Genomic DNA, 26,974 nt, shown 5'->3' on the forward strand with positions numbered 1-26,974 from the left:
TCACAGGTTGAATGGGTTTAATAAGTTTACCCCTTCAGTTCCTATATGAAGCACCCAATATTCCTTAAAACACCAATGAGACCTGGCAGTGGCCAACAGTAAATTTCATCTTCAGGGTTAAGAATTTCAGATCCTCTGAGCATTCTGTGATGCAGTGGCACTTGTCCAGAACTGGTACCCACCCCATAACTGGGGAACTTAAGTTGTACCAGTGAAAAAAGCTGTTTCCCCTTCAAGGGGAAGAAAGAAAATAACTCCTCAAAATGCAGCCAGTCCCGTCTCTTCAGGGTCTTTTTTTTCCCCTTCCTTTCTTTTTCTGCAGCAGAGCAAGAGACACCAAAGCCTAACCTGAGTTACAAGAAAACAAGACAGTGATGGCTATAGAGGGAGTGACTTAGAGCAATTGGAATGCTCCTTCACCTCCCACATCCAATGTATGTGCTTCACAGAAAACAGTAACAACAAATACACAAAATACAACAGTTAAAATTACAAAGCCCATTCATCCAGGGGTGCTGGAAGGCAGCAAGAAGTGGGAGGGTAAATTACACAGGGAAATGAAAAAATGTAGTCAATCAGTCCAGGCACAGGAGCTGGCAAATGCTAGAAATGGCTGGAAAACTCTGGCCCTTTCAGACCTAGGGTGGTGGTTTAAAAAAAAAAAAAAATCCACATACTGGATTCAGGAAGATTCTGCTTTATGTGTACCGGAGACAAAAATTCCAATTCATCAAAGAGAAGGATATATGCAGAGGGCCCTTGGCAGTGGGTCCTGCCTTCCATGGCAGGGGGCGGAAAACAGAGTAAAGAGCTGCCACATCCTCCACCCAATCCCACCCATCCTCTTTGGACAGCAGGACTCAGTGGCCTGCAGCAGCTTTCAGTCTGGCAGGAGATGGATGTGGAGAAGGGAGCTTCTCTGCAGAGGAGGAGCTGCTCAGGGCTGACTGCAGGTAGACTGTCTTGTGGAAAAGTCGGTTGCTTAAAAACACCACCAAGGAGAAGAGGCGCAACTGGAAAAGACTGAAGGACAAGAAACCCTACTCGTTAGCTCCAAGTTGATAACTGCTTTAAGCTAATTACAATTTATCTGACTACTTTAAATTTAAAACTACACAGAGGAAAACAAGGCAACAAAACTTACCAAAGCAATACAAATATTTGACACATAAGTTGATCTTACCCAGTACATAAGAATGCACTGGGTAAGAGCGAGTAGCAGGATAGACTGCATGTCTGAGGCTGTGAGTTTAATCCCACCACTGGAAAAAAGAAATGTAGCTGGTGGTGACCCACACCTTTAATTCTGGCACTTGGGAGGCAGAGACCAGGCCAGCCTGGTCTACAGAGTGAGTTCTAGAACAGCCAGAACTACACAGAAAACCCTGCCTCAAAAAAACAAAAAAGAGCCGGGCGGTGGTGGCGCACGCCTTTAATCCCAGCACTCGGGAGGCAGAGGCAGGCGGATCTCTGTGAGTTCGAGACCAGCCTGGTCTACAAGAGCTAGTTCCAGGACAGGCTCCAAAACCACAGAGAAACCCTGTCTCGAAAAACCCAAAAAAAAAAACAAAAAGAAAAAGACACGTAGTAGTGTGTCCTGTCGCTGCCACAAATGCATTACAATCGCCAGTTTTCAGTATCGGGGCTGGGGCTTTTAAAGGAAATAAAGTTCTATTTTATATTAATCCAGATTTTTTAATATTTATTTTATGGAACTGAGTGTTTATCAAAAGTATGTCTGTTCACTACCTTTGTGCCTGCTGCCCACAAAAGGCAGAAGAGGGTGTTGGATCCTCCAGAACTTGATACCTGTGTCTCCAGCCCCGTAATTAAGATTTTAAAAGCATTTCTTTTAAAAGATAAGATAGAACCTACCACTTTCTTTAAAAGTGGCTATTAGTCCAAAAATGGGCTTTACTCAGATGTTTACAAAGGCCTCACATCTAGTGACTGTTGACTTAGAACTCATTTTGTAGCCCAAACTGATCTTGAGCTCATATTAATCCTTCTGCCAAAGATTTCCAAGTACTATGATTAAGGTATGAATCATTATACCTGCTACAAGTGTTAAATTAAGGACAGGAATAAACAGTCAGGCTTGGTGGCATCCACCTACGGTCTAAGCACTGGGGGACAAGGTAGCAGAATCACAAGCTCAAGACACAACAGGGCTACACAGGGAGAAATAAAAATGAGCATGTGAGAGACTGTCAATTTGGGAAATATATACAAATTTATACACTCAAAATTGGTATATATATCTCCTCCTCACACCCTTGTGTGTATCTGTCTCAGTTCTCAGTACCCATACAGTAGCTCACAATAGCCTATAACACAGTTCCAAAGGATATGACACCAGCTACTGTCCTCCATAGGCATTGCATGCACATGGTACAGACATGTAAGCAAAACACTAATAAAAATAAATCTTAAAAAAAAAAAAAACTAGATATTAAGGTGTGCTGGCTAGTTTGATATCAACTTGACACAAACTATAGTCACTAAAAAGAAGGTAGCCTCAGTTGAGAAAAATGCCTTCCTAAGATCTAACTGTAAGGCATTTTCTTTGTGACTGATGGAAGAGGGCCCAGCCCATTGCAAGAGGGGCCATTCCTGGGCTGATGGTCCTGAGTTCTATAAGAGAGCAGGCTGAACAAGTCTTGTGGAATAAGCCAGTAAGCAGCCCCCTTCCATGGCCTCTGCATCCAATCCTGCCTCCAGGTTCCTGTCCTGAATTCCCTTGATGATGAACAACAATAATATGGAAATGTAAGCCAAATAAATCCTTTCCTCCTCTGCTGCTTTTGCTCACAGTGCTCCCAGCAAGAGAAACTAACTAGGACATAAGGCTTTCCTTCAGCATATGAGATTTTCAGATCAGAAGTCTCTTCACAGGCACTTACTATGCTTTTCCAGGAGTCTTTGCTTCATTGGCGCTGATAATGAATAAAGGAAACAAGATAGAGAAGAGACAGCCACTGTTTAAAAAAAAAAGAAAACAGGTCAGCTTCACAATGCATGACTTCAGGAAAGGTATGGAAGCCTCCTATCTCCTTCCCTGCTTAGAACAGCATGATGGGATAAAACCTTAATATACCATAAACACAGCTTCAGAAATGAACAAAAAAGTTTCCAAATTTCTAAGTATTTGCCCCCAGGAAGCAGCATATAATACGGTAGACTACATTTTAATGCTGACAAATGTCAATTACTATTAGCAACAACAAAAATTCTTCCTGATGGTCAAATGATGTAAAATAAATAAAGTACTGGTATAGAAGCAAACCAATAAGAGATGTTTGTTAAAACATACTACCTGAGCTTTTTATTTTTCTAGTATTTCAAATTTCTCTAGCCAAATTACCTGATAATATAGGAGGATTGCATTGCTGTGAGAAAAGCCAAGGGCAAGCCAAATCCAAAGTAGTAAGGCCAATTCCTTTCTATATTTGACAATCGCTGGTGCATTTCAATTCCTGAAACAAGGACGTCAGTACAATGAAGACTCATATTTTAGTTACATGACTAACTGGCAGACACAATTATTTCAGGCTTAGGTTTTAGGCACAGAGCTACCATTCAGAACACAGACACAGCACATGAACCAAATCTAGCAGGCTTATGATGGTACAAACCTTTGATCCCAGCACTTTGGAAACAGAGACAACTTGGTCTACATAGGGAGTTACTGACCAGCTAGGACAATATAATAAGACCCTGTTTCAAAGAATTGTACAAATCTGACATAAAGATTCTATAAGAATCATATTTCAAAATAACATTAATTTTAGCACCACCATCCCTTGTCAGGGCAGTCTAGAACAACACAAAATATCAAAAGAGGATGGCATCTCACCAAGTGGTTGTTTTAATCCCAGCATTCAAGAGACAGAGGCAGCCTGATCTGAGTTGGATGCCAGCCTGAACTACAGAGCTAGCTCCAGGCCAGCCAGGGAAACCATGTCTCAAAAAACAAACAAAATACCTCCCCCCCCCCCCCCCCCCAATGACATCTCTACTGAAAGCAGTTACTTCAGTCACACTCACCAAGATGAACAGGCAAATGTTTTTGTTTGGGTTTGGATTTTTTTACATAGGATCTTGTATATATATTGGTCCAGGCTAGTTTCAAACTCAAAACCCTCCTATCTCTACCTCAAAGTAAGTGCAAGGATTACAAGTGCTAGACCCCACACAAAGCATCAAAGTCTTTTTACAAGATCCCCAGCTGGGGGGCTGGAGAGGTGGCTCAGTGGTTAAAAGCACTGACTGCTCTTACAAAGGTCCTGAGTTCAATTCCCAGCAACCACATGGCGGCTCACTGGTGCTCTCTTCTGGTCTGCAGGCATACATGCAGAACACTGTATACACAATAAATAAAAAATAAATTAAATCCAAAAAAAAGAAAAAAGCTGGGTATGGTAGCACAAAACTGTAATTCGAGCCTTCAAGATGCTAAAACAAGAGAACTGGAGTTTAAAATGAGCCTGGACCATAAAAAACAGCAGGCCACACACACACACACACACACACACACAAAAAAAAAAAAAGAAAAAGAAAAGAAAAAAAAGGGCATACAATGGTGCACACCTATAATCCCAGCACTCTGCAAATAGAGGAAGGCAGCTCAGAAGTTCAAGGTCATCCTCAGCTCCAAAGCAAGTTCATTAATAGCATGGGCTACATGAAATCCTGACTCAAAAGATTATAGAATTTAAAAGGAAAATAACTAAAATTTAAAAATAATAGGATGAAAATAACTAAATCCCACTTGGGAGGTAGAAGCAGGAAAATGGACTGTAAAGTTGATGGCCAGCCTGAACTAAGAGTGAGCACTTAAAGCCAGCCTGGGCTACATAGCAAGACTATGTCTTAAATGGAAAAAAATAAATCTAAATGCACTAGTATCCAACTTGTGCTCTTTCTATCAACTTCTGGTCCAAACACAGCTACATCATATTAAGCATTAAAATGGCAATTAATTCTACAATTCTACACGCTACTACTTCCCCTGGCCCCAAAGGTTAATACTCACTAGGCCAAATGGAATCTGCCTTTTGCCAGTAAGCCAATGTCTATTCAGAAATTTGCTAAGAGTGTAAGTATTGAATAGCTTAGTGTGTAGCACCAGCATTTCTCAGCAGGGCTTGTATGCTCCGGGTTTCTCTACACGGACTTACCTTTATTGAACCAACGGTACTCAAAGCAGTACAGTGAGTAGAGAAGAGACATATGCAGCAGACTAACCAGCTGACCCACAAGATGGATGGGGAAGAGACTCACAAACATCCCCTGAGGAACAAATGCAACAAACTCAATTCCAGAGTGTCAGATATTTCTCACTCACTACTCTAGCAGGAGATGGTGCCCTAGCTTCCTCAAAAGTTGGTTAATGGCAGGATCAGAATCTCCAAGGGAAGACAAGATAAATTCATGGTTCTTTTTTTTTTTTTTTTTTTTTGGTTTTTCGAGACAGGGTTTCTCTGTAGCTTTTGGTGCCTGTCCTGGAACTAGCTCTTGTAGACCAGGCTGGCCTCGAACTCACAGAGATCCGCCTGCCTCTGCCTCCCGAGTGCTGGGATTAAAGGCGTGCGCCACCACCGCCCGGCCAAATCCATGGTTCTTATAATTTTATATTTAAACTCTCTAGCTGCTTCTGGGGATAAGTTTTTAAAGTCTCGCTCTCTCCGTTCCTCCCTCCTCTTCCCCAATACCCATACCTCAGGTAGGTTACTATTGTCCTATCTTTTTTCATTTTTTAATTTTTTTAGATTTTTAAATTTTAAATATTCTGTCTGCGTGTATGGATATGTACCACATTTGTGCTTGGTGCCCTCTGTAGTCATAAGAGAATGCTGCATCAGCTGGAGTTACGAATGGCCGTGAGTCACCATGTGGGTACCAGACACCAACCACTGAGTCATTTTTTTCAACTTCCATTTTCCTTTTCTTAAATAAGCTGTGTGTTTGTCCCCTCTTAAATCTCAATTGTGTACCAATTCTTATCTCTACCAAATAAACTTCAATGTAACTTCTTAGGAAGAGGTTAATCGGGTAAAAGTGCTGCTGTGAAAGCAAAAGAAATGAGTTCAAATCCCCAGCACCCACATAAATGCCAGGCATGATGTATAAAGGCAGTAACCTGCACACTTAAGAGGAGGCAGAGACAGACAAGTCCTAGGCGTCTGCTGGCCAGCAGGTCACCCTAGCCAAATGGTGGTCTTCAGGTTCAGTGAGAGATCTCAACAATTAAGGTGAACAGTGCACACACACTCCCACCCCATGCAGACATACAAACAGTGCTTTCAATATCACTATTCCAGGACAAATGCAAAAAAACCATTTTTGAAGTCCCCTCCCCTAAACTTTTTTTTTCTTTTTAAAGCTGTCTCCATGTGTCTCTCACCTGAATAAGGAAGAGCGCCTGCAGCAAAAGGTTGAAGAGCATGTCAGCAATTATTTTGCTGACACTGGGGAATGGATGAGGTTTCCTCCCTGATACCTCAAACGCCAGGTCAGCTATATCCTGAAACAGAACAGCAGTAAAGTGAAACATGAATGGTCCCGTGTCCGTCCCAGAGCTAATGCCACTGCTCTGCTGTCCTAGAGCTGCCAGGTGAGAAGTCTGCCTTAGTAACCTGAGACACTCATTCCACCTTACAAAACCAAGGATTACCAACTGCCTGCTTAGCTTAAAAAACATTAAGGCTTAAAAGCTGGTTCTCTACGAGCCCCTAACTTTAGAGGCTAAAGTGTGTAACCTAGGGAGCCAATCAAGTAGAACCCAGACTCCACATTCTGCCCTGTACCTACTTGGAACCAAATGGCATTCACAACTTTGCTAAGCACAAACAGGGGAAGCACCCAAAGAGCACTGAAAATTGATGTGAGAAAGAATTCCAGCCATGACCAAACATCTCCATGCAGTGATGGATCACCTAAAATAAAAAGCAAAAAGAATTATTAGTTTAATTAGACAGGTGGAATGTCAAAAGACCAAAAATGGAACTATTTTGTGACTATTCCTCTGCCTCACATTCTGGCCACAACTCTTGTTAATAGTATTCACATTTTGTTCTGTTTATCTTAAAATAAACCTGCTTACAGGGTGACTACTGAGATGTCACAAAGTGACTAACCACAGAGCTGTCAGGAATCCACCTGAATTTAAATCTCAGCTCTGCTACTTACTAATGGCTTAACTAATTTCTATTTACTTATCCATAAAATGGGCAGCTCAACAACGCCTATCTCAAAAAGTCATTGAGAAGTCTAAACTGAAATCATCAGCTGGGTGGAGGGGGGCACACGCCTTAAATACCAGCACAAGGAAGGCAAGGCAGGAGAATCTCTATTAGTTCCAGACCAGGACAGCCAGAGCTGTTACAAAGAGAAACCCTGTCTCAAAAACAAAAACCAAAAACATCAAACTGCTAGTATTGTTAGAAAGTGCTTACTTAAGAAAAAAAGATCTCAAACCTCTACCCCCAGCAGGAGCAAGATACAGACACACTCACCGATAATCCGGGCTGTTACTGATTGAAGCACAGGAATAAACACTCGGTAAAACAAGAGGAGACTGAACTGAAGAAAAGAGGCAATAAAGTAATCAAAACCCTTCTTTAAATTCAAACAAGGCATCAGGTGGTGATGGCACACGCCTTTAACCCCCCGCACATGAGAGGCAGAGAGAGGTGGATCTCTGTAAATTCAAAGCCAGCCTGGTCTATAGAGTGAGTTCCAGGATAGCCAGGATTACACACAAAGAAACCATCTCAAAAAAACAAAAACAAAATAATAATAATAAAATAAATTAAAACAAGGCAGTTCACCTTTCACTGTAATGACTTTCCTGTCAAGACTGCTAGTCTATAGTCTATAAAACAGGAGGCCAGAAGCACCTCTCCTACTTCCCAAAACTCCAAGAGAGTACAGCAAACTGATACATGTATCCGTGACTCATTTGAGACAGAAAAAACATTTTAACTAACATTCATGGCAAGTATAAAGATATATACTAAGCTGGGCGATGGTGGCGCACACCTTTAATCCGAGCACTCGGGAGGCAGAGGCAGGCGGATCTCTGTGAGTTCGAGACCAGCCTGGTCTACAGAGTTAGTTCCAGGACAGGCTCCAAAGCCACAGAGAAACCCTGTCTCGAAAAACCAAAAAAAAAAAAAAGATATATACTAAACATCCCATGATGTTTATCAATTAAATCTAACTAAAGCTAACATCTGAAAATATTAGTGAAATGTTTACATTAAGATAAACTGAAACAATTTGAATATCAAGTCAAGGAAAGTATGTACTCATTCTAGATACATCCATATTTCCCTAAAGACTCTGACAGTTCTCGGCTAATTATAGGTAACCTTTTTGATCTGGGTCTCAATAATAGTCAATTGCTACAACCAGAACAAAAAGAATTTTGCTTATCTGGCCACATCTACCCTTTCCTTTTCTTTTTAATTTTTTTCCCTTGAAACAGCATCTCACTATAGAGTCCCTGAATAATCTGAAACTCAGTTATGTAGACAAGATTGGCCTGGTCTCAGAGATCTGCCTATCTCTGCCTCCCAAGTACTAGGATTATAGGAATGTACTACCATGCATTGAAACTATTAATGCTTTTAGCCATCATACAAAATAATGGGTTTTATTTTGACATTTTCATGCATCAGTATTTCTTGCTCAGTACCCCACTCCCCTCCTCCATCCCCTATCCATGTGGTAATCATCAGCATATTTAAGCAGCTCAAACATCAAAGACAGTTCGTCTTAGTATTTCAAGGATGCAGCTGTAACAAGGTAACCTAATAACAGTGTAAAGATACTTATAAGGAACCTAGAATTTGATGGAAAAGAACTTACCCAGAAAACTCCGCCGTTCCAAGCACAACACTGGAAAATTCTACTAACAATACGTGGCTCACTGGAAAAGATCATATGAATTTAGCTTATAAATGTTATCTAAGAACTAAGGTTTCCTAATGTTATCTAAGAACTCCAACCTACAGCTTCTATTGGCACCAGACGATCTTTGAACACCTAATGTTCTTCCAACATTCTAAGTCAGTCAATAAGGCTATAAAAAGTCAGTAAGAAAAGGTTTCTGGCCTGGCAGTGGTGGCGCACGCCTTTAATCCCAGCACTCGGGAGGCAGAGGCAGGCGGATCTCTGTGAGTTTGAGACCAGCCTGGTCTACAAGAGCTAGTTCCAGGACAGGCACCAAAAACTTCAGAGAAACCCTGTCTCGAAAAAACAAACAAAAAAAAAAAAACAAAAACAAAAACAACAACAACAACAACAAAAAGCCGGGCAGTGGTGGCGCACGCCTTTAATCCCAGCACTCGGGAGGCAGAGGCAGGCGATCTCTGTGAGTTTGACACACCAGCCTGGTCTACAGAGCTAGTTCCAGGACAGGCTCCAAAGCCACAGAGAAACCCTGTCTCAAAAAAACAAAAAACAAAAAAAAAAAAAAAAGAAAAGGTTTCTGGAAAAACAGGTGGTTTTGTTTTTGAGACAGGGCTTCATTATATAGCCTAGGCTGGCCTCAAACTCTTGGCAGTCATCCTGCCTCCCTCTTCACAGTGCAGAGATAACAGGCATGTGCCACCACAGCCAGATGAAGAACCAGCTTTTCTATTTTGTTGTCATTTTGAGGCAGGATTTCACTGTGTAACCATGGCTGGCTTGGAACACACCATTTGGCTTCAAACTGCCTGCCTCTGCCTAAAAAGGTCTACCAATAAGTGTCACACAAGTCTGGCAACCTGAGTTTGATTCCCTGAGCCCATAAACTATGACATGTACACGTGTGCTGTGAAATGGACATATTCTCCCAGTGATAATTTTTTAAGTGTTATCTATTTTTTATTTTTATGTGTATGAGTGTTTTGCCTGCATGTGTGTCAGTGGAGAGCCTTGGATCCCTGGAACCAGAGTTGCAGACAGTGTTAGCCTTCATGTTGGTGCTGGGAACTGAACCCAGGTCCTCTGGAAGACAAATAAGCACTCTTAACCAGTGAGCCAAATTAAACAAAATTGTGTGAGTGTGTGTGTATGTGTGTTCTTCCATCTAAAGTCTGAGTTTAGAACTCATTAAACAAGAAAGTCTTGGGCTGGAGCGATGCCTCAGCCATTAAAGGCTAGGCTCATAACCAAAAATATGAGAGTTTGGTTCCCAGCACCCATGGCGTCTCTCCAGACACAAAAACAACAACAAAAAAGAAAATCTGGGGGTACGGTTTAGTCTATCAATAAACAAACCCATTTAGGCCTTATTACAGATACCCATCAAATCAAATATTGTTTGTGGTCCTCTATTTGGCACTCTTTATTTTTGTATTGTTTTGTTTTTGTTTTTTCGAGACAGGGTTTCTCTGTGGTTTTGGAGCCTGTCCTGAAACTAGCTCTTGTAGAACAGGCTGGTCTCGAACTCACATTGATCCGCCTGCCTCTGCCTCCTGAGTGCTGGGATTAAAGGCGTGCGCCACCACCTCCCGGCCCCATTTTTGTTGTTGTTTAATTTAATGTTGTATGTGTGAGATGCATGTGGAAGATGCAAAAGAAAACTCTGTGGAGTTGGTTCTGTCCTTCCAGCTTTCCATGGGCTCTAAGGATTAAACCCAGGCCATCAGGTTTGCTTAGAAGGCACCTTTTGCTTCTGAGCTAATTCACCAGCATAGATTTTTTTAAACATCATGCCATTTTGAATAAGAATCCTAGTTTAAGTAAATGTGTCTGTGTGTGTGTGTGTACGCGCGCGCTGGGGGAAATTACCTATTAAAAAAATCACACAAAAACTAATAGGATGCTGGAATTATAACTTACTATGTGGGGCCTTCATTCTATACTAAGATCAGTAATTTCCTCAAGTGCCCCTCCAATGACAGCTTGGGATGTGCGCCTGTACTCCTCACCTCTCTTGCTTCCGCTCTACACTCTGGGCTCTCCTCTGGGCCAAGACACTAGTTGCCCTTCTTCGACGCTGTTCCTCTCTCTTCTGCTGGATCCGAGCATCTAGTTTTGAGATGGTACAGATGCCCCAGATGGAGTCTTTGATTCCCTGTAGATAAGGACATTTTTAGAGAGATTATGGGCTGGAGTAGACTTTCCAAAGTCACACACAGGAAAGTGAGTTAACAGTAGAAACCACAGTATTTACTTTCCTATATAGCTTAAGGAGAGTGACTTGTGCCTCTGGTGCTGTGATGGAACTCAGGACTTGGTGCATAGTAGGCAGTACTCTGCCACAGAACTAGACCCTCACCCTTTATTAATGTCTTTTATTTTGAAGAGATCCTTTGTTGTGGAATATTACTATGTAAAGATGTGTTACATTTGCTTATGTTGTAGAGTATTACTGTATGTAAAGGTGTGTAGCAATTGTTTATCCTGCATTGGTTTAATTATGTAAAGATGTGTTATATTTGTTTATGCAGCATTGGTTTAACTATGTAAAGATGTGTTATGCTTGTTTCACTTTGTTTAAGGCACCTGATCTAATAAAAAGCTGAATGATCAATAGCTAAGCAGTAGAAGGATAGGCAGGGCTGGCAGGCAGAGAATACATAGAGGGGGAATCTAGAGGAAAGAGAAAATGAGGGAGAGAGAGAAAGGGAGAGGTAGAAAGAATGAGGGAAACACCCAGGGCGAGCCAGCCAGTTGCCAGTCTGACACAGAAGAAGCAGGGAAGTAGGACATACAGAATAAAAGGAAGGTAAAGAGCCCCAAGGAAAAACATAGATGAAGAGAAATGGGTTAAAGTAAGTAATGAGCTAGTGGGAGAAGCCTAAATTAAGGCCAAAAATTCATAAATAAGTCTCCATGTCTTTATTTGGGAGCTGGTTGGAAGCCCAAAGAAAAATTCCAACTACAATTCTTATTTACAGAAAAACTGCAACAATGGAGAATTTCCAAACTCATTTAGTTCAGAATTTCCAGTTTAATATTTTTTTCCATATTAGTATATACTTTTTTCCCAAATCATTCAAGAAAGTTGAGTCAAGCTCATGCTGTTTTTCCCTTGGGAAGGGGCTGAAACAAGGTCAGACTGACTTCAAATTCTTGATCTTCAGCTTCGTCTCCCAAATGCTGAGAACACAAGTAGAGTGGCCAACATAACCAGCTTCTCAGACCCCTGTATGATAATTTTTTCAGGAGGTATCCTAAGAACAAAATTCCTTACATAATGATAGGGTAGTTATCAATTCATGAAACTTAATACTAAAATACTTTGTGGTCTACGTTCCAATTTTTCCATTCATCAAAACAATGAACTTGATGGCATTTTACAGCTCAAGAGTTTAAGCCAGAATCAAATAACGCATTTCATTAGTATGACTCCTTAGTATTTTTAGTCAACAACAGTTCTTCACACTTTTTCTTTTTCCATTTATTTATTTGTGTATATCACCGTGCGTGGGATCAGAGGACAACTTTTGAGAGTCGGTTCTCTCCTTCCTTCTACCAGGTGGGTTTTTGGGATCATATTCACGTCATCAGGTTTGGCAATAATAGTTTTTACTTCTAAGCCATCTCACCAGCCCGATTTGTTGTTTTTTGTTTTTTGTTTAAGATTACAGACTGGGCCGGGCGGTGGTGGCGCACGCCTTTAATCCCAGCACTCGGGAGGCAGAGGCAGGCGGATCTCTGTGAGTTCAAGGCCAGCCTGGTCTACAAGAGCTAGTTCCAGGACAGGCTCCAAAAGCCAGAGAAACCCTGTCTCAAAAAACCAAAAAAAAAAAAAAAAAGATTACAGGCTGGCTACTTCATGAAATTTTCTCAAGATCTAAGTAAGTTTCCCCATGATTAACTAGGTTATGCATTTTGACCAAGAATATCACAGCACTGATGGATATGTATCACACCAAGAAACACAAAAACTAGGCACAGTGGAACATGCCTCTTTTCTCAAAATTCAAAGTTGAAGAAGGAAAAATCTCAAATCCAAGGGTCAGCCAGGGATACATAGCCAGCCTGTCCTGTCCAGAGATCATATCCACCCTCACTCCCTAAACAATGAGACACAGTAACTCTCTCCCTGTGGTATTAATTCCATGGTTTTAAACTCTTTCCTCTAGTAACTACAAAGTAGTAAGTGGGGAACTGTTGTGGGAATTCATTTCGCCAATAACTCTGGGGTACTGGCCTTAAGGTACGACTTCTTGTCTGTGAAAGTGACCGCTTAAGAGAAGAGTGGGGTCGCACGCTCTCTTGGGCTGTGAAGACAGGAGGCGTCAGGCAGGGTGAAGCAGCATATGGCTGGTTCCCAGATCCCCCAATCCCCAATCCGTGAATCTGTTCTCCCTGGTGCCTCTTAATGAATTGATATATAAATAAGTATCTTTGAGGATCTTGTATCATCTGGTACCCATATGATCTGAACCAGGATGGCTATATTACATTGATATAGATTCTTGTATTTCGATACATATGTAAAACTATTTTTGTATTCCTGTCTAGGATAATTTATATATTGATACAAATTTGAAATTATGTCACACTGTTTATATTCCTATTTCTGTTTACAATATTTTTGCACACAAATGTAAAAATTTTTAGTATACTATATGTATATTTCTGCTTAAAAAATTTTGAATATTGATACAAATTAAGGATATTTGTCATACTGCACTATACATCTCTACCTCTGATTAAGATATTTTTATATTGTTACAATTTTGAGATCATTGCTACTTACATGTTTGAAAATTGTTTTTATAATGTGAAGCATTAGTCTTCAAGCTGTATTATAGGTCATTAAAAATTACAGGTTAATAATCACTTATGTTTGTTATACTTATGTTAGGTTTTCTAGATGCACAGAGATGTACTCCACACAGATAGGTAATCTTCAAACACTTCAAAGACCTACAGAATATGGCATTTAAATGTTCCAATAATTTAAAACATGACTCCTAAGAGAATGATGGGCACCAAAAACACTCTATATGGAGCTTATTTTCCTGACAAAACTGGCCCTTGCCTCAACTGCTGACAGTAAACACAATGTTAAATCTGGACAAGCAAGACATAAGGGAAAGCAACTATTGAACTTAACAAGACAGAGTAGAACTGTCTTTCAAATTTCCCTGCTTCTGAAAATCCCCAGTTCCATGAGCCTGTTTTCCCTGGCAACTCTTAACAAACTGGTGTGTGTGTGTGTGTGTGTGTGTGTGTAGCTTTGTGATTCTCACATCAGGGAAACACTTCTGATGCCATGCAAATATCATGCCCATGGATTTCCCCCAAATTTAGCATCCTTCCACAATTCCTGCCTACAGCAATCTTGAATTATATGAGTACTAAATAGTAGTTTTCTAACACTTTTACATTAACCAGTACTATGAAAACATGTTATTGTCTTCCCTACTCCCTTTCAGTACCAATTAAATTGCTGCAGTATTCCTTGAGTCCTATACTAGCTCTAAACACCAGTCAAATTTGGAGAAAGACAATTACTGTTTAAAAAGAAGAGAAAGAAGAGAAGGGGGAAAAGAGGGAGGCAAAGAGTGCCACATAAAGCAGATGCATCACGGTGGTGTGGCTGGAGGAATACCCTTGGTGGATACATGAGGGAGGTGCTGTTGAACTTGTGTAGAACTAACATACAGACAGTGACAAATGCACCTGCTGACCATACCTGAAGAATTCCAAGTTACTGCTGGTGCTATAAACACTAGGACTACCTGTCATCCGTTCAAAGAACTGCATTCACTTATCCATCCTTGCGACCAACCACACACCATACAACTTCAGTGAACTAATCTTTGGACAGATGAAAATGCCCCAAAATATACTATAACCCCAGCAACATGGGAGACAGGGGCAGGAAAATTGCCTCAAGTTAGGTCAGTCTTGGCTTACAATGTAAGACTCTACCTCAAAATAAAGGCAAGAAAAGTCTGGGAGTCAGCAGAGTGTTTGTCTATCATGGGAGAGGCCTTGGGTTCAATCCCCACTATTGAAAGGAAGACAGAAAAATTATACAACTAAAGCTAAAAATTTAATACACACTTGTTAAAATTTAAAAACCATAACAGGCCGGGCGGTGGTGGCGCACGCCTTTAATCCCAGCACTCGGGAGGCAGAGGCAGGCGGATCTCTGTGAGTTCGAGACCAGCCTGGTCTACAAGAGCTAGTTCCAGGACAGGCTCCAAAACCACAGAAAAACCTTGTCTCGAAAAAACCAAAAAAATAAATAAATAAATAAATACCATAACAGATTTATGCCCAAAGTAAAATAACTTCACTGGGATAGCCAACTTCATAAAAAGACAACAACAACAAAAAAAAAAAAAAAAAACCAAAACAAGACATAAAAAACAAAACAAAAACAGAGCCATGTGTGGTGGCATATCCCTCTAAGACTAGCACCAGGGTACTTGAGAGACTGAGGCAAGGTACTCACTACAAATTTGAACCCAGTCTAGGATACAGAGTCTTCAAAAAACCATAAAGGCCAGAACTTTCCAGAATTCAAGGCAAGTGAATCAGGAGTTCAAGGTCATCCAGGACTACTCAGCCAGGTGAAGGCTAACCTTTCTCTGATGGAGGTGGGTCATCTTTCTATCTGTTGTTTCATTGGTTAAGTAATAAAGAAACTGCCTTGGCCCCTTTAATAGGACAGAAAATTAGGTAGGCGGAGTAAACAGAGAGAATGCTGGGAGAAAGAAGCTGAGTCAGGGAGTCTCCATGATTCTCCCACTCCAGACAGACGCAGGTTAAGATCTTCCCTGGTAAGCCAGCTCATGGTGCTACACAGAATATTAGAAATGGGTTAGATCAATATGTAAGAGCTAGCCAATAAGAGGCTGGAAATAATGGGCCAGGCAGTGATTAAAAGAATACAGTTTCCGTGTAATTATTTCGGGGCATAAGCTAGCCATGCGGGCGGCCGGGTGCCGGGGACGCAGCCCTGCCGCTCTTTATTACAACAGAGTGGCGCCCAGCGTGATAATGAACTCCACGTCAAACCTGAGAGGGCTTAAAAAGGACAGAGAGAGAATTTAAGACAGCTTTTTGCTGTTTGTGGGTTGCGTGCCGCAAAGAAATTGTCCTGACTCAGCAGCAGGAAAAAACTGGCTGTTTTAAAATGCCGGCTTTCTGGACTGTGCCGCCATTGCAATCTCTGTCTGGCTCTTGCCGGAGACAGAGCTTTTGAATGGAGCATTTGGAGTAGTGCTACGATTTGTTTGGTGGCAACTAGACTCACTGTATGCCTAAAAGGAAGTCATTTTGTGCTGCGGCTCAGAGGCACAAGCAGCTCCACCACGCTACTGGTGCAATGTACAAGGATCAGAGGCACGAGCGGCTCCGCCATGTTGGACTGGGCGGGGCAAGCAAGCAGTACCTGTTTTTGTTAGCGATTTAAAAGCACAAAACAAAGTGCTCCTGGATAGTAAAAAAATTACAGATTCACAATAGAACTGATTCAGACACTGTTGGATGAATGTACGTAGGCTTGAGAGAGAGAGAAAAAATATATATAAAGAATAAAGTTAATGTCTTAAAAAAAAGGGTAAAGTCTTTAAAGAGACAGAGTACAGATTAAAAGAAATAAAGAAAAATAAGCCACGTAAAAATGGAAAATTCACAGAGAGTCTGGATTCTTTGTATTATTGTGTTTTCTTTAAAATTTTTGACTGTAAAGGAGCTAACTGCAGAGACACATTTCATTATATGGGCTGCCAAGCTAAACCAGAATGGATATAAGGGTATTATGATTTCAGAATATGGGTCTAAGGATATGATGCTTTGGAGAGGGTCTTCTTTTGTTTTCACAGAGGATGAGACTCTGTGGATTGCGTCTATCCCGATATGGTATGATAGACCACGCCCTCCTGAAAGGTTGCTGTGAACACCTTAAGAAAATTACTTCACTCAACTGCCGACTGAGATGACCCTGACACACCGGTTACACCATAAAAGATCTGAATACAGCGCCCCCATTCAGCAGGAAGCAGTTTGGAGAGAAAAAACTGCGCCCATGTTCCCAAATATTGTTTATAAATGTTCTTTTACATTTAAAGGGGAAAATGATATAGATATGAATAATTTGCATTGGTATAGATTTTAAGGTCAATTTTGTTATATGTATATGCATATTTCTAATCTTGATTAAGGTATTGTGATTGTATAGTTCATTAAAAAATGTAATGTATATAGGTTGTTAATGGATAATCATCGATAATTGTCAAGCTTTTAGTCATGTTAGATTTTCTAGATGTGCATAGATATATTTCAGCTAGATAGGAATTCTTCATATCTTTCAAAGACTGCAGAATATGGCATTTAATGTTTTAATAACTTAGGGCTTTTCATGATAATGAGACACGTCTGCTCCTGGCAGCACCAATCTACTTCAAGAGGAAGATGGGCACCGAAGAGGCTCCTTAAGGAGTTTGATAGCCATTTGGGCAAGGAACTGCTCTTGCCTGGACTGTTGCATAAACTGGACACAGAGAACCCGCAGAAAGAGGACTGCTGAACTTGCCTAAAGGTGAGATGGTCTTTTGGGGTTCCTGACTCATGAAAGAGTCTGCGAGACATTCTGCAGGACACAGCAAAAAGTGACTGAACTGTCTTTGGAATTTCCTGCTTGATGAAAATGTCTGCTGGATACTATGGGCCTGAAGGTTGAAGATGGATGCCCCAACAGTACAAAAGAACTTTGGGTGACTGTCCAGGCAGTGAGATGTCTCTGTCATTTCTAGAGTTTTGGATCTCTTGTTTGCTTAGGTAATATTATATCCTTCTGGAGTCTTTGATAGAGTTGAAGAATGGATAGATAGTTATAGTTTTCCTTAGTTATGATAAGAGATAAAATAGATATAAATATTGTAACTGTAATTCTTGCTTGATAACTATTTTGTTATATATAATCTTACTATGTTAAAGTGAAAGCCATTTTTTGTTTAAACAGAAAAAGGGGAAATGATGGAGGTGGGTCATCTTTCTATCTGTTGTTTCATTGGTTAAGTAATAAAGAAACTGCCTTGGCCCCTTTAATAGGACAGAAAATTAGGTAGGCGGAGTAAACAGAGAGAATGCTGGGAGAAAGAAGCTGAGTCAGGGAGTCTCCATGATTCTCCCACTCCAGACAGACGCAGGTTAAGATCTTCCCTGGTAAGCCAGCTCATGGTGCTACACAGAATATTAGAAATGGGTTAGATCAATATGTAAGAGCTAGCCAATAAGAGGCTGGAAATAATGGGCCAGGCAGTGATTAAAAGAATACAGTTTCCGTGTAATTATTTCGGGGCATAAGCTAGCCATGCGGGCGGCCGGGTGCCGGGGACGCAGCCCTGCCGCTCTTTATTACAACAGAGTGGCGCCCAGCGTGATAATGAACTCCACGTCAAACCTGAGAGGGCTTAAAAAGGACAGAGAGAGAATTTAAGACAGCTTTTTGCTGTTTGTGGGTTGCGTGCCGCAAAGAAATTGTCCTGACTCAGCAGCAGGAAAAAACTGGCTGTTTTAAAATGCCGGCTTTCTGGACTGTGCCGCCATTGCAATCTCTGTCTGGCTCTTGCCGGAGACAGAGCTTTTGAATGGAGCATTTGGAGTAGTGCTACGATTTGTTTGGTGGCAACTAGACTCACTGTATGCCTAAAAGGAAGTCATTTTGTGCTGCGGCTCAGAGGCACAAGCAGCTCCACCACGCTACTGGTGCAATGTACAAGGATCAGAGGCACGAGCGGCTCCGCCATGTTGGACTGGGCGGGGCAAGCAAGCAGTACCTGTTTTTGTTAGCGATTTAAAAGCACAAAACAAAGTGCTCCTGGATAGTAAAAAAATTACAGATTCACAATAGAACTGATTCAGACACTGTTGGATGAATGTACGTAGGCTTGAGAGAGAGAGAAAAAATATATATAAAGAATAAAGTTAATGTCTTAAAAAAAAGGGTAAAGTCTTTAAAGAGACAGAGTACAGATTAAAAGAAATAAAGAAAAATAAGCCACGTAAAAATGGAAAATTCACAGAGAGTCTGGATTCTTTGTATTATTGTGTTTTCTTTAAAATTTTTGACTGTAAAGGAGCTAACTGCAGAGACACATTTCATTATATGGGCTGCCAAGCTAAACCAGAATGGATATAAGGGTATTATGATTTCAGAATATGGGTCTAAGGATATGATGCTTTGGAGAGGGTCTTCTTTTGTTTTCACAGAGGATGAGACTCTGTGGATTGCGTCTATCCCGATATGGTATGATAGACCACGCCCTCCTGAAAGGTTGCTGTGAACACCTTAAGAAAATTACTTCACTCAACTGCCGACTGAGATGACCCTGACACACCGGTTACACCATAAAAGATCTGAATACAGCGCCCCCATTCAGCAGGAAGCAGTTTGGAGAGAAAAAACTGCGCCCATGTTCCCAAATATTGTTTATAAATGTTCTTTTACATTTAAAGGGGGAAATGATATAGATATGAATAATTTGCATTGGTATAGATTTTAAGGTCAATTTTGTTATATGTATATGCATATTTCTAATCTTGATTAAGGTATTGTGATTGTATAGTTCATTAAAAAATGTAATGTATATAGGTTGTTAATGGATAATCATCGATAATTGTCAAGCTTTTAGTCATGTTAGATTTTCTAGATGTGCATAGATATATTTCAGCTAGATAGGCATTCTTCATATCTTTCAAAGACTGCAGAATATGGCATTTAATGTTTTAATAACTTAGGGCTTTTCATGATAATGAGACACGTCTGCTCCTGGCAGCACCAATCTATTTCAAGAGGAAGATGGGCACCGAAGAGGCTCCTTAAGGAGTTTGATAGCCATTTGGGCAAGGAACTGCTCTTGCCTGGACTGTTGCATAAACTGGACACAGAGAACCCGCAGAAAGAGGACTGCTGAACTTGCCTAAAGGTGAGATGGTCTTTTGGGGTTCCTGACTCATGAAAGAGTCTGCGAGACATTCTGCAGGACACAGCAAAAAGTGACTGAACTGTCTTTGGAATTTCCTGCTTGATGAAAATGTCTGCTGGATACTATGGGCCTGAAGGTTGAAGATGGATGCCCCAACAGTACAAAAGAACTTTGGGTGACTGTCCAGGCAGTGAGATGTCTCTGTCATTTCTAGAGTTTTGGATCTCTTGTTTGCTTAGGTAATATTATATCCTTCTGGAGTCTTTGATAGAGTTGAAGAATGGATAGATAGTTATAGTTTTCCTTAGTTATGATAAGAGATAAAATAGATATAAATATTGTAACTGTAATTCTTGCTTGATAACTATTTTGTTATATGTAATCTTACTATGTTAAAGTGAAAGCCATTTTTTGTTTAAACAGAAAAAGGGGAAATGATGGAGGTGGGTCATCTTTCTATCTGTTGTTTCATTGGTTAAGTAATAAAGAAACTGCCTTGGCCCCTTTAATAGGACAGAAAATTAGGTAGGCGGAGTAAACAGAGAGAATGCTGGGAGAAAGAAGCTGAGTCAGGGAGTCTCCATGATTCTCCCACTCCAGACAGACGCAGGTTAAGATCTTCCCTGGTAAGCCAGCTCATGGTGCTACACAGAATATTAGAAATGGGTTAGATCAATATGTAAGAGCTAGCCAATAAGAGGCTGGAAATAATGGGCCAGGCAGTGATTAAAAGAATACAGTTTCCGTGTAATTATTTCGGGGCATAAGCTAGCCATGCGGGCGGCCGGGTGCCGGGGACGCAGCCCTGCCGCTCTTATTTCAACATTTCTCAAAACAAATTTTTAAGGTTCTGTAGCCATGCTAACCAGAAACCTAATACTAGATAATGCACTCAACTTCATAGGATAGAGGGTAAAAGGACTGGGAATCAAGCAGTACTTAAAAGTGTTTGCTCTACAAGCATGAGGACCTGAGTTCAAATCCCAATACCTTCTTGTAAAAAGCTAGGCATGGCTGCTGTATCCTGAGAAGTTGCTGGCCATCCAGGCCTCGCCAAATAGGCCAACTCAGGATGAGTAAGAGACCCTGTCTCGAGGCAATAAGGTTGACAGCAATAGAAGTGAGAGAGGGGCTGGGCGGTGGTGGCGCACGCCTTTAATCCCAGCACTCGGGAGGCAGAGGCAGGCGGATCTATGTGAGTTCGAGACCAGCCTGGTCTACAAGAGCTAGTTCCAGGACAGGCTCCAAAACCACAGAGAAACCCTGTCTCGAAAAAACCAAAAAAAAAAAAAAAAAAAAAAAAGAAGTGAGAGAGGAAGACACCTAAAGTTCTGCTTCATTATCCATATGAGAATGAGACTGTACCTACACACCCACATGCATGTACCACAAATACACACACACACACACACACACACACTGCAGGTGGATCTCTGTGATTTTGAGGCCAACCTGGTCTACCAAATGAATTCCAGGACAGGCTCCAAAACTTGAGAAAAACTGTCTCAAAAAAAAAAGTTACTGTTTTACCTTGCCTATCTAAGGCACCTGACTGGCCAGGCACCCGATTGGTCTAATAAAAAGCTGACCAGCCAACAGCAAGTGAAGAGGTATAGGCAGGACTTCTGTGGAGGGAGAGTGAGGAGAACGAGAAAGAAATTTAGGCTTGGGGGAAGAAAGAAAGAGATGCCAGGGAAACACCAGGCAGACAGGAGGATGCAGGAAGTAGGATATATGGAATGAAAGAAAGTTTTAAAAAAGCCCTGAGGCAAAATGAAGTTCAAAGAGCTGGTGGGACAAACCTAGGCTAAGGCTGAAATTCATAATAGTAAGTCTCTATGATTTTATTTGAGAGCTGGTTGGTGGCCCAAAGAAAATTCCAACTATATGCACAGAAACAGACAGACATGTACGTACACACATTCACTTTATCTCTCTCACTTATTAAAAACAAAATACTGGATATAGGCACAGGCTTACACTGGTAATCCCTGCATTTAGGAAAGGAGAAACAACTTAAATGAACTCAAACCAGCCAGGGCTGGATAGCAAAATAAAAAAATATGTGGAATGGTGTATGCCTACATTCCTAGTACTATGCATACTGAGGCAAGAGCACCACCAGGTGTTCAAGGTCAGCAAGACTGTCTCAAAAATATGAAAAACTCCTGTTTACTGAATAATGTAGACTTCACTGAAAACTAACATTCTGTGTAAAGGACACAACAAACATGATAATATAAAACACCTGAAGAATTTCCTAGTTCTTTAGCAAAAATAAAAATATGCCATGAAACAAAATATACTCACCCTGCCAAGGTCCTGCAGAAAGGTTTTGACACTGTCAGCCATCTCTTCGTTGCCCAGACTATCAATTACAGAGAGGGAAGTACCCCCAAATCTGTCATCATGGAAGGCCTGAAAACAAATGGTAAAAAATTTGATACGTCATGATCTGTTTCTACAAAATGATTACATATACTAATAGCCCTAATGCAAGATTGTAGCACTAATACAATAAACTATGAAGCTATAACTATAAGTGAAGAAACCTACGATTCTTATTTTCTCTTTTGAAATAAGAGATCTTGGTAAGTTGCTACAGCAAGCCCAACACTCCTGGGCTCAACAGATCCTCCTGCCTCAGCCTCCCTAGTAACTAAAGAGGAGGCAAATGTGTTCCTGGACAAGTGGTCTCCCTGAGCCTTGATGTCCCCAACTGCTTCTCCTAAACACTTCAAACACCTGAGGATCCGAAAATGGGCGATAATAATGTCTGAATGCTCTTTTAAGCAATTTTCATGCTGACTATATATTTTCAAACACCTGAATGCAGGACTGGAGAGACAGCTCAGCAGTTGAGAGCACTTGCTGCTCTTTCAGAGGACCAGAGATCAAATCCTAACACATGTGTCAGATCACTGCCAACCACTTGAACTCAGCTCCAGGAGACTCAGTACTGTTTTCTGGCCTACACAGACACCCGACTCCACAATACACACACACACATACTAAAATACAAAAACAAAAAACACATGAAGGAACTAGGCAATTCTAGCACTAGGAGGCAGAGACAGGAGAATAACCACAATTTCCACAACAGTCTGTCTACACATTGAGTTCCACACCTACTAGGGCTTGCTAGGGAAACCCTGTCTTATACAATAATAATAATTTGTTTTGATTCACTTTAATCATACATACTCCTCAAATACACCAGAAAGTTTAAGACATAATAGGGAACTACCAAGCCCTCTAATTAGGTCTTTCTATGATTTCTACCTTCATCCCTCACCACCAGCATAGTCCTGGAGATGTAATCTAGTGACCTACAGCACCAATTCATTTGCTAATTTTAAATTACATGTATGTGCATGTATTTTAATAATCATGTAGGAAGCAACGAATTTTAAACTAGACTAAGGTTTGGGGGAGGGGAGTCTAGTTCGAAGGTAAACTGCATGAGAGCCGGGGTTCAATCCCCAGCACCCCCCAAGAAAACGTTCATGAAGTTCACATCTGTAGTCTTTAAAACAGTAAGGGTTATTGGGTATGACGGCACATAGCTACGATCCCATTTGGGAAGCTGAGACAAGAGAATCAGAAGTTCAAGGTCATTCTCAGCTAAGTTGGAAGTTTGAAGTACTTGGGGTACATGAGACCCTGTCTTTAAAAAAAAGGAATAGTAAGGGCTTCTCATTTTATTTCTCAGATGAATGAGAAACCCAGCTCCAAATTAAGAAACTGGCAGGGGCCGGGCGGTGGTGGCGCACGCCTTTAATCCCAGCACTCGGGAGGCAGAGGCAGGCAGATCTCTGTGAGTTCGAGACCAGCCTGGTCTACAAGAGCTAGTTCCAGGACAGGCTCCAAAAACAGAGAAACCCTGTCTCGAAAAACCAAAAAAAAAAAAAAAAAAAAAAAAAAAAAAACCAAAAAAAAAAAACAAAACTGGCAGGGTTAATTTATATATATAATTCACTCAGGACTAGGGAGGTGGAAAGCAGGTAAGGGAGCCTTCTGCCATTCCAGAACACGTGAGTTTAATCCCCAGGATCCACATGGGTTGTCCTGACTCCACTGTACACTCACGTCAGGGCACACGCATGTTCACGCAAACACAAAATAAATGTTGAAAAAGAAACAGACCGTATAACTCAGTGATAGAGCACTTGCATGGCATGTTCAATTCCCAACATCAAAGAAAAAATTTTAAAAACCGGAGACAGGCCTGATAATGTAGTCCTATAATCCCAGCTACTTGGCAGGCTAAGGCAGGCTCACGGGTTCAAAGTCTGCACAAGATGAATTCGAGGTCAGCTTGAGTAACTTCATGAAACCTTGTCTCAAAAAAACAAAACCAAAGGTTGGGGATATAGTTCACGGGTAGAGAGCCTGGCTAGCATACCTGAAACTCTGCAGTTCTGAGTGCAGTCCCCAGTGCTAAAAGGGCAAGAGCGTTCACACTATAAATAATCTTAAAATACTGCTCTCATTTGATTTCTTTAAAGTGAACTCTAAGGTGAATGGAAAATTCACTTGTAGAAATGTTAAGAATTTGGCCATGCCGGGTGGTGGTGGCGCACGCCTTTAATCCCAGCACTCGGGAGGCAGAGGCAGGCGGATCTCTGTGAGTTCGAGACCAGCCTGGTCTACAAGAGCTAGTTCCAGGACAGGCTCCAAAACCACAGAGAAACCCTGTCTCGAAAAACCAAAAAAAAAAAAAAAAAAAAAAAAAAAAGAATTTGGCCAGGCAGTGGTGGCATATGCCTTTAATCCCAGGACTTGGGAGGCAGAGACAGGTAGATCTCAGTGCATTCAAGGTTAGCCTGGTCTACAAAGCATTACAAAGAGAACCCTGTCTCAAAAAAACATTTTTAAAAAAGTAAGAATTTAGAATTTTAACGTTCTCAAGTCTCACTAAATCAAGTCCAGCATCTCCAATTTAACAGATAACAACCTTAATACACTAATTTCACAGGCAGCCTGTCTACAACTTATCTTCAAAACATAAAGGGTACTTCCCTTGACCTTTGGCCACCTCATCAAGTAGCACTGCACTGACCCAACTGGACTAATGCCACTCAGAACTGGACGAACAGGGAGTGCAGAATCAGAAGGCTACCTGCACAACTCCATGCACATCATCTTAGGTCAAATCCTAGCTAAATGTGCTTACCTGGACTAGTTTCTAGGGTTAAGAAACATCTGTTATTACTCCCACTCCTCCCTTAAAAAAAAAAAAAAAAAAGCCCCAGAGTTTCTCGCATATGTCTTCTAGCAAAGAGTTGTGGTGAGAGCAATCCGTGGGCAGACTAGTAAATGTCTAATAAGGGGCAGGACACTAGTGTGTGAAGACAAGACTACCATAGATACACGCCCTCTCAGCTGATGACTTGCTCGTCTACAAATAAAGGGTAGTAAAATTCTTCACGGGGTTTGAGGATGGAGCACAACAGAATAAAGCTGAAAAGTCTGTATGACTGTGATCCTATTAAAGAACGCACCAGGTCTGAGATCTGAAGAAACTCGTTACTTGGTCTAGTTTTCTCCGAGACCAGACAGGGAGCTTCAAACATGTCTATCCCAGCCCAGAACCACGGTTATTTGACTCCTGGCAGATTAACACCCAGCTTCTGCATGTAGCAACCAAAGGACCTACGGACCAAATAGAACCTCCGAAGGACAGGCCATTTCAATTTTGTACTGTGGGCCTAACATCTTTCCTACAGGAGAGAATATCTGGTATGAATTACCCTGTTTAACAAATAACCTGTCACAACTTGAGAACACACCAGTGACAAAGGGTTCCTACAACACAGGGAATCCAGATGCGTCTTCTGGTTCACAATATTTTACAGGTGGAGAAGTTAAACGGTTCGTCCAACAGCGAGTGAAAGCTAATTAGAGCAAACTTCAGAACTTCAGGGTTCTAACGCAGTCCAGGCTTCTTCTTTGCTTAAGCTTTGCAACGAGGATTTCTGTTTAACCCAAACATCCCATGGACAAATCACCTTTCTTAAACCTTGAAATGCTGCGGACCACTAAATTCTTGTCCGTCTTTAGAAGCGATTAAGCATCTACTCAAGACATACTCCCACACTTTCATTTCGAAGCCATCAAACCCAAGTCCCGGAAGGCAGGAAGCCGGCGTTTCCCACTCCAGGTAGGGAGAAGGTAACACCCTCACTCATCACGGGGCCGCAGAATGCCTCCTGGGGCCCCGGGAGTGCTCGGTCCCCTCTCTCCCGAAGCGTCTAGGTAACTGGGCTGAGAACCCGTCTTTCTCCACAGCCAGAGGCAAGCTCACCGAGGGTCACGGGATCTAAAGACAGCCCCACCGCACCTGAGGAGAAAGCGAGCCTGGGCGCCGCGCGCCGCAGGGCCTGTCGTCGCCGCCCTTCACGTCCCGGGCCCTCGGGGCCGGGGTCCTTGCCGCAGCCCCCGCCAGAACCTCACCGACCAGCTCTGGCCTGCCAGCCCTCCCTTGCCCCCTGGACCCTGCCGCCCAGAGACGGGCGTGCAAGCGGCTCGAATCCCCGTTTGCCGCGGCCCACACCTACCCCGCAGCCCTGCCGCGGTGGCTCCGGCCCGGGCGCTCGCCCACCGAGGCTCGATCCGCCTGCTCCGCGCCCGGCAGCCCGCTCCGCCCCGGCGCTCCCAGAGCCGGGGCTGCGCCCACACTGGGCATGCCCGGGCTGCACGGGGCAGCTGGGAAGTCGGGCGGGCACCCAGCCGGTCGCTGAGCGGGGGCGGGGCCAGAGAGGTAGGGCGGGGCCATCCAGAAGGGGCGGGGCCAGGGCGCTTGGGAATTGTAGTTGGCGGGACCCGAGAGTCCCTCTGTGCTCCTGCTGGTACAACTCAAAGCTTCTAGGCCTTATTGCCTCCTCTCCAAATCCCTTCTCACTGATCAGCAGTCCTGTTCTTTAGTCTCCTCAGTCTACCTATGTAACAATGCTGGTCTTTCTAAAATCGTTTAAGAACGAATGGTGAAAACAGTAAGATAGGGGTTACTTTGATTAATTTGGAGCCTTTCTATAATTAAAGACTAATAAACCAGATGGGGTGATGCACACATA

General features: G+C 42.0%; 1 protein-coding gene across 1 annotated transcript; it reads right to left on the bottom strand.

The window, feature by feature from the left end:
* Window positions 1-26,638, bottom strand: Ei24 (EI24 autophagy associated transmembrane protein). The gene is made up of 11 exons (XM_057768916.1): window positions 26,459-26,638; window positions 22,209-22,316; window positions 10,926-11,071; window positions 8,875-8,935; window positions 7,518-7,584; window positions 6,814-6,938; window positions 6,407-6,526; window positions 5,181-5,292; window positions 3,365-3,476; window positions 2,904-2,978; window positions 1-1,023 (listed from the first exon to the last, which is right to left on the bottom strand). The coding sequence occupies exons 2-11, from the start codon at window positions 22,248-22,250 to the stop codon at window positions 861-863; spliced, it is 1,023 nt and encodes a 340-aa protein (XP_057624899.1). The 5' UTR covers window positions 22,251-22,316; window positions 26,459-26,638; the 3' UTR covers window positions 1-860.
* Between the last annotated feature and the right edge of the window lie 336 nt (window positions 26,639-26,974).

This window comes from Chionomys nivalis, chromosome 4, assembly GCF_950005125.1.
Source record: "Chionomys nivalis chromosome 4, mChiNiv1.1, whole genome shotgun sequence".
Classification (NCBI taxonomy): Eukaryota; Metazoa; Chordata; class Mammalia; order Rodentia; family Cricetidae; genus Chionomys; species Chionomys nivalis.

Bases quoted from the DNA above. Each gene is read 5' to 3' on its own strand.
- Ei24 (XM_057768916.1), bottom strand. From the start codon at position 22,250: ATGGCTGACAGTGTCAAAACCTTTCTGCAGGACCTTGGCAGG. The intron at 8,936-10,925 runs GTGAGGAGTACA...GATCTTTTCCAG, and splicing joins GTAGAGCGGAAGCAAGAGAG to TGAGCCACGTATTGTTAGTA. The intron at 6,527-6,813 runs GTAGGTACAGGG...GTTCTGTTTCAG, and splicing joins TGAATGCCATTTGGTTCCAA to GATATAGCTGACCTGGCGTT.